This window comes from Artemia sp. Qi Xiang Cuo, chromosome 13 (assembly GCF_049724085.1).
Source record: "Artemia sp. Qi Xiang Cuo chromosome 13, ASM4972408v1, whole genome shotgun sequence".
Classification (NCBI taxonomy): Eukaryota; Metazoa; Arthropoda; class Branchiopoda; order Anostraca; family Artemiidae; genus Artemia; species Artemia sp. Qi Xiang Cuo.
The window spans coordinates 52,359,343-52,374,022 of NC_142806.1; the positions used below are offsets into that span (position 1 = coordinate 52,359,343).

At 36.5% G+C, this 14,680-nt stretch overlaps 1 protein-coding gene across 2 annotated transcripts in view; it reads right to left on the reverse strand.

The window, feature by feature from the left end:
- LOC148945407 (transcription initiation factor TFIID subunit 4-like) overlaps window positions 1-14,442 on the reverse strand; it is a 164,934-nt gene extending 150,492 nt beyond the window's left edge. For both annotated transcript variants that reach the window (XM_089099644.1, XM_089099643.1), the window contains exons 1-2: window positions 13,756-14,442; window positions 1,539-1,805 (exon numbers count right to left, since the gene is read on the reverse strand). In XM_089099644.1, the coding sequence (XP_088955770.1) occupies window positions 1,539-1,805; window positions 13,756-14,442 (954 nt within the window). The remainder of the gene's footprint in view (window positions 1-1,538; window positions 1,806-13,755) is intronic.
- Between the last annotated feature and the right edge of the window lie 238 nt (window positions 14,443-14,680).

The following is a 14,680-nucleotide window of genomic DNA, read 5'->3' on the forward strand; positions in this document are numbered from 1 at the left end:
ACCAACTACCCCAAATTCAGCCCGTCAGTGAGCTACCTACCCAGCAGTTAGGAGGCCCTAGACGGTCAATCATTTTGATCAAAAGTTTCCGTCAATCGATTGACGTGTGCTTCAATCAACCCTTCAATCTCGATCAAAGCTAATTTAACACACCGCTTTTGGTCAAAATGACTGAGTCATTCAAACTTTCTATCAATCACCGTAAACGCTTGACTCAAGCGTCAAACAGGTTCCTAGAGGGTCAATCATGCTTGAGTCAAGTGATTGACGGAAGCTTTTGATCAAAATGATTGAACGTCTAGGGTCTCCTTTAGATTAGCTTTGATCGAGATTGAAGGGTTGATTGAAGGGTCGATTAAAGGTTGATTGAAGCACGTCTCCTTATCTCCTTAAGCATAAATAGCAGTAAATAAAAATGATCTCAATAATTTCAGACAGTCAGTTGGTCAGTTTTGTGTTATCAAATAACGCTTTTCTGATATCCTGAATACCATCAATTATGTCACACATCTGTATCCTGTCAATTGGCAATCATCCTTGGGGTTTTCATAATTTATTCGTTAAGCTCACAGATACATCACAGTGAAATGGAGAAACTTGTGATTTGTTCTTAACCCTAGGGCCCAGGAATTTAATCATATCACTGACAAAACTAAGCTTAATAGGAATTTGGCTAGATCTCTTAGTTTATTACCTCAGCAAAGCTTCATATGAAGTTCTGGGTCGATTTATTAGCCAAAAGGACAGTTTGTAAATTTAACAGTGGTGACACTTAGCGGAGGGGAGAGAGCAGGAGGTGCTTGCCCTCGAAAGATTTCGATTTCGAAAAATACCTTCTTTGTTTTTTTATAATATTTTTTTTATTTCCATGGAAAAAACTGAAAAACGACCAAATTGCCCCCCCCCCCCCCAATCTTGAAAAATAAATTTTCCCCTTTAATTTCCATTAATTGGCGCTGCGGGATTTTTGCGAGATCAGAGACATACAGCGGATAATTTAAGGAGAGTCCGATAAGGACTTGAAAACATGAGCTAGATGTAAAGATGTGTTATAGCTTTCGTAGTGTCTTGAAGGAGAAGATTAGTAATACGAGGAATAAACCAAAATGTTTGAAGCCAACGACCTAATTGTTTCGATGACGAAAGTGGGAGACTTACTTACACCAGGACTGGCAGGCCAAATGGCACCTCACATTACGCTCATATTCATACATAAGAAGACATCAAATGCATTAAATTTGACGACTGAAAATCAGCGAGAAGCTATTACCAAAAGAGCAGCTCGGAGCAAATTTTTAAGTGGGGAGCTGTTTTGATTTTTAAGTGTGGAACAGAAGTTTAATTAAAGATTTACTATTGCTGGAAACTTACTTCTGCGAACCAAGATTTTTTTTAGTCCACAAGTCATCTGAAAATGAGAGTTTCTCCAATTTTGAATTTTGGTCTTCCCGATTCTTTGCAAAAGTACTTCCTATTAAAAAAAAGCGAAATTCAAAAGCCATATCCCAAATGACAAAAATGAACAGCTAAACGCTTACCGGTGGTCCACCAACCGCACCAGCACCAGCCTGGTTAGGTTGAGGTCTAGAAGCTACTTGGTGTTGAACCACACTTTGCCCCGACTGAGATTGTATCACAACACTTTGTGCTGATACCTGGGGTGCTGCCTGCAGTGTTTGCCCTTGTCCCTGACCTTGTTGTGGCGCATGGTTTACACGTAGTAATTGATATTGGCCGTTTTCTGTCTTGAGAAGGAGGTGTTGACCTTGTCCGGCCGGTAGACCTTGGAGAGCAGAGATAGGGATCTAAAATAAAATGAATTAAGCTTATGCCTTTGTTGACTATGAATATCCCTCGGTTTATCAACAAGAGGTTTGATATAAACCAAAAAAGATATTCAACAAGCCAAGGCCGTATCCAGGGGAGTTAGGGTTTTTGACCCCCCCCCCCTGAATTGTTTATTCGACTCGTAAAAGCGTAACAAATTTTTGCCCCTCCCCCCGAAAAAAACCCTTTTGTACCCCCCTCCCCCAAAAAAACAACAACAAAAAACAAACTGGATACGGTCCTGGAATAAGCACTTTTCCATTGTCAAATATTGCAATGGCGCTTCTTGGTCATCCAGCGTGTCGAAAAAAAAAAGAATTGAACTGTAAAATATATCAATCTACTAATAATAGACAGGGCAATAGCGCTGCCAAAGTACAGAACGATGTTGGCACAATGTGTTATTATTATTTTTTTTTCATACCCGGGCACTTAGTATCGAAGGAGTTGTCGTAGAAACTTCGAAAAGGGTTCATTCAATTGGAAATTGGAGTGGCTATTGCCCTTTTTAATAGTCGAAAGTGATTGGAGGGCAACTAGCCACCCCCCCACGCCCAGCAGGCCCCCAAAAAACATCCAATCAAAATTTTGAGATAACCATTTTGTTAAGCGCAGCTGATTTCCAGGTATAAATTATATTTTTGAGGAGGACACTCCCCAACAGCCCTCCGGGCAAGGGTTTTAAGTTATGCCCTGAGGGCAGATACGAACGATGTCGGCACAATTTATTATTTATTATTTTTTTTTTCCTTTAGACCAGGGCACTTCGTATTGAAGAAGCTGTCGTAGAAACTTCGAAAAGGGCTCATTCAATTGAAAATTGGAGTGGCTTGTGCCCTTTATAATAGTCGAAAGTGATCGGAAGGGAACTGACACCCCTTCCACACCAACTATTTCCAAAAACACATCCAATCAAAATTTTCAGATAGCCATTTTGTTCAGCGTAGTTGATTTCCAATTAGAAATTATGTTTTTGAGGAGAAAACTCCCCGACAGCCTTCAGGGCAAGGGTTGTAAGTTATGCCCTGGGGGCATATAAGGTTTTCATAGAAGGCGTTGTCAAAGAAACTTCAAAAAAGGCTCATTCGATTGGAAATTCAAAGGACTAGTGCCCTTTTTTAATAGCCGAAAGTGATTGGATGGCAACTAACCCCCGTCTCACGCCCACCCTTTCCCCAAACACATCCAATCAAAATTTTTAGATTGCCATTTTGTTCAGCATAGTTTATTTCCAGATAGAAAATATGTTTTTGAGGAGGACACCCCCCCCCCCCCCCCAGAGGTAATTCAACGTAGTTGACAGTTCTAGAAATTAGATCTTTGAGGATCATAACCCTTCCCCCCAGATTCTGTAGGGCTAAGATTATAATTTATTCCCTGGGTCAAATAAGGTTTTTATTGAAAGAGATTTAGTAGGAAATTCGTAAGAGCTCCCTAAATGGAAAATTGAAAGGGCCAGTGCCTTTTTTAATAGTTGAAAGTGATTGGATAGCGACTAACGCCCCTCTCATACCCACCATTTTCCCAAACACATCGAATTAAAATTTTGAGATATCCATTTTGCTCAACGTGGTTGATAGTTCTGGAAAGTTTGTCTTTTAGGATGATAACCCCCTCAGAGCCATCAGTGCATTTCTGGAAATTAGGTCTTTGAGGATGAACCCCCCCCCCAACAGCCCTCAGCACAAGGGTTGTAAATTATGCCCAGGGGGCATATAAGGTTTTTATATAATGCCTAGTCGTAGAAACTTCAAAAAGGGTTCATTCGATTGGAAATCGAAATGGCTAGTGCCCTTTTTAAGTGCCCTTTTGTCGAAAGTGATTGGAAAGCAACTAACACCCCTTACGCGCCCAATTTCCCCAAACACATCCAATAAAGATTTTGAGATAGCCATTTTGTTCCACGCAGTTCAAAGTTCTGGAAATTATACCTTTGAGCAGGACACGTCCCCCAGTCTTCAGAGCAACGGTTATAAGTTATGCCCAGGGGGCATATAAGGTTTTTATTGAAAACTTTGTCCTATAAGTTTGAAAAAGGGATCATTTGATTTGAAATTCAAAGGGCTAGTGCCCTTTTAATTAGTCGAAAGGGATTTGTGGGCAACTAGCCCCCCTTTCACGGCAACCTTTTCCCCAAATACATCCAATCGAAATTTTAGATAGTCATTTTATTCAACGTAGTTGAAAGTTTTGGAAATTAGGTCTTTAAGGATGACAATCCCTCCCCCCTCCCCAACCCTCAGGGCAAGGGGTTGTAAGTTATGCCCTGGGGACATATAAGGTTTTTATTGAAAGCGTAGAAAATTCAAAAGGGCTCATTCAATTTGAAATTGGAAGGGCTAGAGCCTTTTTTAATAGTTGAAAGGAATTGGAGAGCGACTAACGCCCCTCTCACGCCCACCATTTCCCCAAACACATTCAATCAAAGTTTTGAGATATTCATTTTGTTCAACATAGTTGAAAGTTCTCGAAATTAGGTCTTTTAGGATGATAACCCCCTCACAACCCTCAGTGCAAGGGTTGTAAGTTATGACCTGGGGGCATATACAGTTTATATAGAAATTTGTTATAGAAATTTCAAAAAGGTCTCATTTGATTGGAAATTGAAATTGTTCCTTTTAATAGTCAAAAGTGAGGGGATAGTAATTAAACACCCTCTCACGCACTCCATTTTCCCAAAGACATTCAATCAAGTTTGGAGATTGCAATTTTCTTTAACGTAGTTTAAAGTTCTGGAAATTATGTATTTAAGGATGACAAACCCCCCAGAGCCCTAAAGGCAAAGGTTGTAAGTTCTACCATGGGGGCATATAAGGTTTTTTATAGATAGAGTTGTCGTAAAACTGTAAAAGGGGCTCATTCAATAGGAAATTGAGAGGGCTAGTGCCCTTTGTAATAGTCGAAAGTGATTGGAGGGTAACTAACCCCCCTCTCACGCCCACCATTCCTCGAAACATATCCAATCAAAACTTTCAGATATCCATTTTGTTCAACGTAGTAGAAAGTTCTACAAATTAGGTCTTTGAGAATGACAACCCCCCAGCACTCAGGGCAATGTTGTAAGTTATGCCCTGGGGACATATAAGATTTTTATTAAAAGTTTTGTCGTAGAAATTTCAAGAGGGCTCATTTGATTGGAAATTAAAAGGGATAGGACCATTTTTAATAGTTGAAAGTGATTGGAGAGTGACTACCGCCCCTCTCACGCCCACCATTTCCCCCAACACATCCAATCAAAATTTTTAGATAGCCATATTGTTAACAGTAGTTAAGTTCTGGAAATTACGTCTTAGAGGATGACAACCACCTTTCCTTACCTTGGGGTGAGGGTCGTAATGTATGCCCTGGGGGAATGTATAGTGTTTATAGACAGCTGTGCCGTTTCCAAATTGGCTAGTTCGATTGGAATAAAAAAGGTCTAATGCCGTTTTTAATAGTCGAAAGTGATTGGAAGGCTTGACATTTTTATAGTAAAGATCGATGTGGGTATAATATATATTTTTTTTTTTTTTTTTTTTTTGTCTAGACCAGGGCACTTCGTATCCAAGGAGTTGTCGTGGGAACTTCGAAAAGGGCTCATTCGATTGAAAATAGAAATGGCTGATGCCCTTATTAAAAGTCGAAAGTGATTGGAGGGCAATCCCCCTCCCCCGCCCCCCCTCCCATTTGCCCATTATGTTTAAAAACTTAATGTTGCCTTAAGATTAAATCAAAATGCACTGTGATAATACTAATTCCTAATAAGGCATCTAAGCAGTATCCCAAGAACGACTGAGGGTACTATGTTCAAACTTTCGGGGCTACTTCTGCTCTTAAAATTTAACCAAATGAAAATAGCGTTGGTGTATCCAAGCTATCAAAAAAAAGTAAACAGATTTTTCTGCGAATGGTATCAAGTTTTCCATTTCAGGTCAACTAGAGGAGGTATGAAACTAAATTAAACAGTACTATTTGTGTCCAGATTTTTAAAAGGGTGAATGTTGTTAAAAATTGCTGAAAATTTTTCTCCAGCATACAAATAGCAGGCCAAACTATAAATTCTTAAAAACCCGAAAAGATTTAAAGCATTATTTTCTTTTTCCCTGAAAAGACTATGTCAATATAAAACGAACAGAAATTAATTAAAAAAACATTTTCCACAAAATAAGTTTTTCAAAGGAAAGTAAAGAACCCCATTAAACAAAAAAAGGCAAAATTAAAATCAAATAATCCACCAAGCGTGAAACTACCACAAATCAGCATCGATAAATAAATGAAACCAAAAACGAACAGAAATTACAATAAATAACCGAGTCAAACTCAGCGAGCAGAAATTAATATAAGTTGGGCGCCAAACCCCTATGCCTTCCCAAGGCCAGAACAAAATTTGCACTTTACTGAAAAAATACAAATGAATGCACATTGTCAGTTTAATATACGTATACTGATATTTAGTAATCAAAATGTTAATATTATTTGATTTATTAAAGTTACAAAAGTAAAAACATTTATATTTTAACATATTTTAAACATTTATAATATTAACACATACTCACAACATATTGTGAGTATGTGCAAAGTGGAGTGTGAGAGGGAACACGGACCCAAGGACAATACTGAGAGCCCACCAAACATAAAAACTGAAAATCTTTGCATGACTCTCATTTCAACAAAGTTTTACATATCTACCATTTTTGAAGTATATTAAGCCCTCGTCCCTCTCTTCTATGATATCGGATGTGCATGAGACTATATTCTTGTGCGTGAGTATCATTTATATACCATCACTATTTCTACTTGTTTTTACCTGATTTACGAAGGATTTGTCGTACATCAGTTTTTACCAGCATATCTTTGCAACCAGCAGGGAGGTGTATATGATGAACAATAAACGAGATCGATTCGGAACTCTGTTTGGGGGTAAAGACAACGCTTTAGGGTTTAGATTTCCCAAATGAAACACCTCTTATACCCTTCCACCGGTCGAACCTGTGGTCACCGATATGTATTGTCATTTAGTGAATGCGAACATGTATGTCAATTAGTGTTTTCACAACATATTACTCTTGAATTTTTAAAAAAAAGTAAAGAATACGGCACAGGATTTTACGATCGCTGGGTCAAATCTGGCTGAGCTTAGAGTCACGCCAGTGACCCCCGTTCAAGCCAAATAGCCAGGGACACCAGGACTCGAACCCCTGTCCTCACGGACGAAGGGTTTCAAGTTGAACACGTAAGGACGAGAGCCATAAGGACAACTCGACTTGGAAGGCTCTTGTCCTATTCGAGTCGAGGATAAAGCTTACATGTTTGAATTATAAAAGGGGATCCCAATAAAAACATACACTAATTGAGAAGAATTATCAAATTTATAACAAACATATCCAAGCACTCTTCCCTTGAATCAGTACATTTTTGTCCGATCTTTATTGTCATGATTGGAATAAGTCCTGGAATTCTTCAATTAAGATTCTATCAAAGATTCCCAGCAAAGTGGGTAAAAACAAACCCAGGTTATTAATTTAGTCCTTCCAAATTTCTTTCCATGCAGGAGAAGACTTGTGACCTATCCTGACCTTTGGAAACAAATCAAGAACAATTTTCAGTTGTGTAATCTTTGTAACAAGGTGGTGGCAAATTATGACTAACTCACCCCAAGGAAGATTGTAAGGAGTGTTTAGAGGATTAGCCCTAAAGTGGAGAGCTGTCAGCCTCCAGAACTGACAACATATCCCAGAAGCAATAAATTCAGATTCTGAGTTAAGGGCTTTTTACCAGTGAATACTAAGAAAGACTGAAGAGAAAGATGACCCAGGGAAAAATTTCTTTATTAAGCAGCAGTGACGTCAATGGGGGAAGGAGGGCTGTGCCACCTAAATTTTGAAAATACTTTTTTGTAGCATTTTCATTTAAAAATGCATTTATTTGGATAAACAATAAGTAGAACAACAGGAAAATTTTTATACAAGACAGTGAACGAAACTTAAAATGAATATTTCGGCCCTATATCCAAGGGCCATCCTCATCAAAACAAAAGAAGAAAAAACTAACATAAAAGAAACTTACATTAAAATTCGATCATTAAAACTGAAAAAAGTTTTTTTTAATTTTCAAAACAGTCCTAGCATCATTACTTCAATTACTTCAATTGAGTCCTGGTTGAACTTCCTTGAAGTAATGATGCTAGGGCTGTTTTGAAAATTTTAACAACAAAATTTCAGTTTTAATGATCTAATTTGAATGTGAGTTTCTTTTATATTGTTTTCTTTCTTCTTTTGTTTTGCTGGGAACGGCCCTTGGATATAAGGCTTAAATATTCATTTGAAGTTTCGGTCCACTGTTTTATATAAAAATTTCCCTGTTGTTCTGCTTATTGCTTATGATGGAAAAGCAGTGTGGTCTTTATCACTATTTACGTCTAGCTTTTATTTGGCATTTTCATTGAAAAAATGACAACTTTGCCCCCTAGATCTTGAAAATATAATTTGTCCCTGAGGACAGATATTAATAATAAAACCCAAAAATTCATATGTTATGGTTTTGTCATTACTGCCTCAAAAGAAAAATCCCTATTTATTGACATTTTCTTGATCTTGAATATAGCCTATTTCTTACCCACTGATAGTACAATTACACAGGCAGAAATTTGTTACATTGTTGTACTGAAACTGAAAGTAAAAATTTTGAATGATTTCCATTCAATTTTTCATTGGATATGGAGTGAACCAAGTAGTCAGTCATACTTGCTGCAACCATAAAAGTGTGATCTATAGAACAGAATATCTTATATGCTTCAGTAGCTTTAAGTAACACAAGCATGTCAGTACACTAAAAAAATAAATAAAAATACTGATCGAATGGAAATTTGTAAGAATATGATGCTATGAGTTTAAACATGGGCCCTGAGAAAACCTTCCCTCACGTGAAGTTTCTGAAGGTGCAATCAGTCTTGCTATTAAACATGATTGCGAAGGTACTGAACCTGAGTAAAATTGCCTTCCCCCCCCCCAGGCAATTAAATAGAACCTTATTGCTGAACCCAGAGATTTTTTTTCATGTAGCAGCTGCAAAAAACGTACTTGCTCATAGCTCAAAAACATCTGAGCTTAGCTCATAGCTCAAAAACATCTGAGCTTAGCTCATAGCTCAAAAACATCTGAGCTTAGCTCATAGCTCAAAAACCTCTGAGCTTAGCTCATAGCTCAAAAATTTGGAGGTTTAAAAAAGCTTGATGATGATAAAAACAGATAGTTTCTGCCATTTCAGCCTTGATGTCCTAATTTCTTTTTTTTTTACAATCAACCAAGCATTTTTTACAAGTTCCACAAAAATAATGTTTTACACAATCTCCATCATCCAATTTTATTAAGCACTAATTTTTAAAAATGTCTTAAGATATTTTATTTCAAGCTTGGTTAAATTTGCATCTTCAATCAAGTATAAAAATGAGCCTAATAGGTTAAAAATAGAAAAAAAACATGCAAAATTATGTATCACTAAGACGGCATCTTCTTTCCAGGCATGTAGTTAAGGTAGGCGTTTTGGGTCTGGCGAAGTTAAGAAAAAAAAAACAAATTAATACAATATGCTATATACAGTAGAAATGTTGATATTCTGGGGAGGAGCAGAGCCAAAAAATCTCCACTACATGCAGTATGAGCCTGCCTCTGCCACTGATCATTTGATGAATGCAGGTTTTGCAGATATGCCGGTTAAATTAAGATGTCTGTCTACCATGACAAAAATGTTTTAACAAACACTGCTAGAGAATTTCTTAAACATATGAAATTGTTCTAGGAGAATTTAAGGCACAATGATCAAATACAGAAAATGAAGCAAAGCAGGATGACTAGTTTATGTAAAATTGAAGTAAATGCAGTTTTTGCTGTCTATTAAAATACAGGGGCCTAATTTGCTATGGGGCAGAAAAGAAACTTCCTCTCAGATTTATTTTTCAAAACCAATATCAGACAATTTTTGGAAACTTATGCAGCAGAATTTAGCAACGGGATTTCCAAGATAGGAAAAGGCCCATCATATAGAATTTTATCATTGTTTTTATACTAGGCTATACACATTGATGGAGAATCCATGACTGTTTAATATTTCTAGCAGTTAGCAAATTCTTTTGTTGATTTGCTACAAATATCTTCAGAGATAGGCTAGCCCAGAAGAGCATGCTGAAAGGCAGCAAACACCCCTTCACTACACTTACCAAAATCAGTTTCAATCTAATTCTTTTCCAACAGGGCATTTACTTTCCACCAGCTGGGGCACATCTTAGAAAACCATGAGTGCTGCATAGTTATACCATTTTTGGCACACATTGCCTGATGTGTGTGGTGCATCCCCCAAAAGTGCACCCTCTTACTCTTTTTTTAGCTTGCATTTTCTTCTTTATTTTTTTTTCTTGCCCTATTAGCATGTTTATGAAATTGTAGGCTAAAACTTCTGTTTTTATAAGCAGCAACAGTCTTGTTATAATAGAACTAACAACTATAACATACAAGCTTTCAGCTTAACATGCAAGTTTGCTGATTCTATTGGTTTGCATTATTTTTTGCCCTTAATTCTTGTCAACAATTAGTTTGTAACTCAAAATAATACCAATTTGAAGAAAAAAACTACAAAATCAGCAATCTTCTGTCATATTCCGGAATCAGAGGGCGGCAGGGGAGGGAAGAAACACAGTTAAACTGGAACCAACTCTGATAATACAATAACAGAAAATTTATGAATATCATATAACAAAGTAAGAATTGCTTTATTTCAGAAGGGGCATTAACAAGGCATTTACCTAAAAGAATGTTTTTTGTAACCAGAAATACCAAACATTAGTTAAAACTAGCTAACCACTTTTGCATATAGACTGATTCTTTTGTGGAATCATTATTGAAATAAATAATAGGCCTGTTCTTTTGCACTAAGATCTTACATCTAAGATCTCACATCTTTCTGCAAAAATTTATGTTCTTTTAACTCATCTTTGTTCTATGATCTTACAGCTCACTGATGTTAGCAAAAAGCGTAAAAGACTCCATCTTTCTGCCATATAGAACAATGATGAGAGAACTTTGATGATATACTCATCATTGTTCCTAGACCGCTGATCAGAGCAGAATGATGAAAGATGTTTGCAAAAGAAGGCTATAAGATGTAAGATCTTAGTGCTAAGATTTCACTTTTAAGCATTCTTTGTCAAAAAATGTAAGATCTTAGCACAAAGATGAGTAAAAGAACAGCCCTAATGTAATCAAGAATGTTTACTTAGCCTACAGGCTTTAAAATAAACTAGGATACTGAAGTTACTATCAACTATTTTTCTGTAGAAAATTTATTCCTTTATGATTTAAACTAGCTATTTAGGACATAGATAAGCTACTATGTGGTTAGCTCTAACTTATTTACTCAGACATATAATATAGATATCTAAAAATGCAAAAATATTTGTTAAAGATTGTGATTTGGATATAACTAGGATGTTTTTATTAATCAGATTATCATGTTTACTTCCATTATTATCCACTTTTTAAAATAATTTCATATAATGTTTTGATAAATCATTACATGCTAAATCAAAGATAAATTTGACACTGCAAGAATAACCAGACCAACATAGGAGCTAAGATGGTACTTGTGTGAAGTTAGAAAACAATTCTTACTTCATAATATGCTGAATAATTGTACCTCACAAATTAGGCATGTAGACCCATTATACCTTACCCCACCTCCCCTAATGTGCACATATACAGCCCAGATTTGTTTCTGAATTATTATATTTTTATCATACTTAGGTATATTTCATTAGGATTGAGCATCAGAGAAACAGGTTCTACTTAGATTAAGAATATTAGGTTGGCACTATATCATACAAGCACTGCCAAGACATATAGCCATTGGTGAACTTGTGGAGAAACACAGCCAAAAGATTTCAAACATTCTTTGAACTTTGCCCAGACACTGTCATAGTGCTCTTTTGCTTGTTCCTATTTTTTTTTGTAGTGCTGTCATTTTCTGTGGGTTTGATGACAGCAGGGGGGGATTCAGGATTTTTTTAGGGACGGGGGGGGGGAGGGGCAAAATAGGTTGATCTGACAAATTTGCATTACAAGCAAATTCAATTTATGCAAACTAGCATTTATTAAGTAAATTACACTACTTTAGACTACATTAGGAGAGGGGCGCTTGCCCCCTGGATCTGCCACTGGATGACAAGTGTTCCATAAATAATAATAATAATATCACTTGATTAAAGTAAATGAGGAATACATTATTAGGGCTATATATAGGACCATTGGGGAGGAGGAGAGTGCATTGTCTGAGCAGAAACTATTATTGAAAAGGATTATTTTATGTGGATATTTGAGTTGACCTATGAAAAAGTGTTTTATGTCAAGAAAATCTGTTGAGTACAATTTATATTCATTTTGTGATGTAAAAATTCACCATGTTATCTTTCTGGCAATTGGTAAGAATTCTTTTTACAATGTGTTTCCTTCTGGAGAGTGAAAATCCTAAACTGATACCAACTGACAAATAGCATCAATGTGGGAGGATAGTACCCCCTTGTCCCTGTTGATTTCAAAGGGACTTTTTTTTAATTGAAAAATGACTTTTTTGGTATTCAATTGAAGAACTTAAAAGACCACAAAACTACCACCCCAGTTTCAAAAAACACACTTTGCCCTTCCCCCTCCACTACTACCTTTCTGTGAATAGACACCACTGAAACAGACATACTCAAGCAAAATGTTCATGAATATAAAATTAAAGTTGCTGATATTCAAGTTGAATTGCAGTTCTACTTGGTTTAACTGACTTAAATGAGATTTAACTAAAAATTCAAGTTGAGTAAGGAACCCTCAGTTACCATTTTACTACAAGACAAGCAAGTTAGGGTAAAATTCTAGTTTAGCTACTTTTTGCTACCTTGTAAAGGGGTTGGGTTAGGAAAATGAAACTTTCAGTAATAAATCCAGGGCCAAAAACATACTCTGGGAAGGTATTGCTAAACTTGGCAATATTTGCCTACTTGACAGGTATATTACCTATTGAAATTTTGACAAGACAACATTTTACCTTATTTTTCAGGTATCAGTTTCTTTTTCTCTAGTTTTAGTTCTGAAAATGCAATTCCTGTTATTTGAGTAGAATTTTAAGCCATACCTTAATTAATTTGTACTTTGGAGCAAATTAAGACCCATTGTGATCTGTTATTTGCTCTATACTTGATTATGGTAGTGATTAAACATCAAATGCATCCCACTGGTACTTCCAGGGAACACCATTCCATTCAACATCCAATGACTTCTTGAACACTTCATTATTGGGTGCTGAGACTGTTTTCTAAATTTAACATATCAATAGGTTTTTCTAAATTTAGGAAAGGTATTTGCAGAAATAACTCATAAATTGGGTTTGAGCAAAGTTGTGAAACTGAAAACAGTTTTGTTGTACTTCATTTAAGCAGAATATCTATTTTGCAAGGTTTCACTTTTATGACACAATTTTTAAAGGTCAGAGCCCTCTAAAGGAGAAGGAGTGGAGGTAGATACTTCAAAATACCTTCCTGGGCCATACTTTAGTCTGTAAACCCATCCCCAAAAGTTTCATTTTCCTAACCTATCCCCTTTCCAAGATACCAAAAAGTAGCTAAACTAGAATTTTACTCAAGTTAGTTCTATTAACTTTTTTTCCTTATTACTTTCTTCATTTGGCTGTTTATATTTATTAGGCTATAGCAATGATGACCTTGTGTTTACTAGGCTATTGAAGCTTGTTATAAAAGGCCTAAACACAAAACAAGCAATACAAAAAATAAGTCATAATTGAATGACAAAAATCTTCATTTTTTAAACACTATTTGTATCAAAGCTCAAATTAGTAGTTTTGTGGCTAAAAAACACAGGGCAACTGAAACAATAGCAGGAAAACCCTAAAAATTCTTACCCCTGGCATTCCTGGTCTTGCTCCACTGGTGATCACTTGTTGTGGAGCAAGCAGAACTCTTGGTGCTAACTGTCTTTGGCCGATTTGAACAGATCCAGTAGTTCCTGGCCTAACATTCACTACTTGCATTCCAGCTGGAATCATTCCAGACTGATTTATCACAGTTTGCTGTGTAGGCACTGTTAATGTTCCACTTGTTCCTGGTCGAATCATAGCAATACTAGCTTGCTGAATATTAATAGGACTAGAAACCATGTTTTGAACACTGGAAGGTTGTGATAGTGTTAACTGTGAGCCAGATATACTAACTGGTCCATTTTGATTGACAGCTTGATTTTTCAAGCCATCAACACTGCTAGTCAAGACACCAGGCATTCGGCTATTCACCAATACAGGAGAGTTTTGGGATAAAATAGATGATGTTAAACTACCAGTCACGGAAGTAAAAACCAAGTTTTGTTTATTTGTGTCAACAGCATTAGATATGCCATTGATTGTTTGCAGCCTGTTATTTTCAGGCTTGTTTACACCTTGGAATGAGGATATTGAGGCCCTGGTTTGCACCAAATTTGATTCATTACTACTTGTAGATGCTAACTGACTTTCAAGCTTCCTCACAAGTTCACTCTTGGCCTTCTCATCCACGTCTGTGTGCATAAACTCATCAAGAAACTGAGAAGACGCCATTTTCTAAAACCCACACTGACAGGTTCATGACGCATGCGCTATGACGTCATAAATTTTCATAGATGGCAGTTAAATCACACTTGTAATATACTTAAAATGTAAGGAATTTAAATCTGATATAAATCGCTCTTGATAACTTTCTTCTAATTCTGGATGACTAGGCTCTTAATGTTGGAAGAAGAGACGGATTTTTCAACTCAATTATTTTTCCGAGTTCTGAAAAAAATTTCATGGAGGA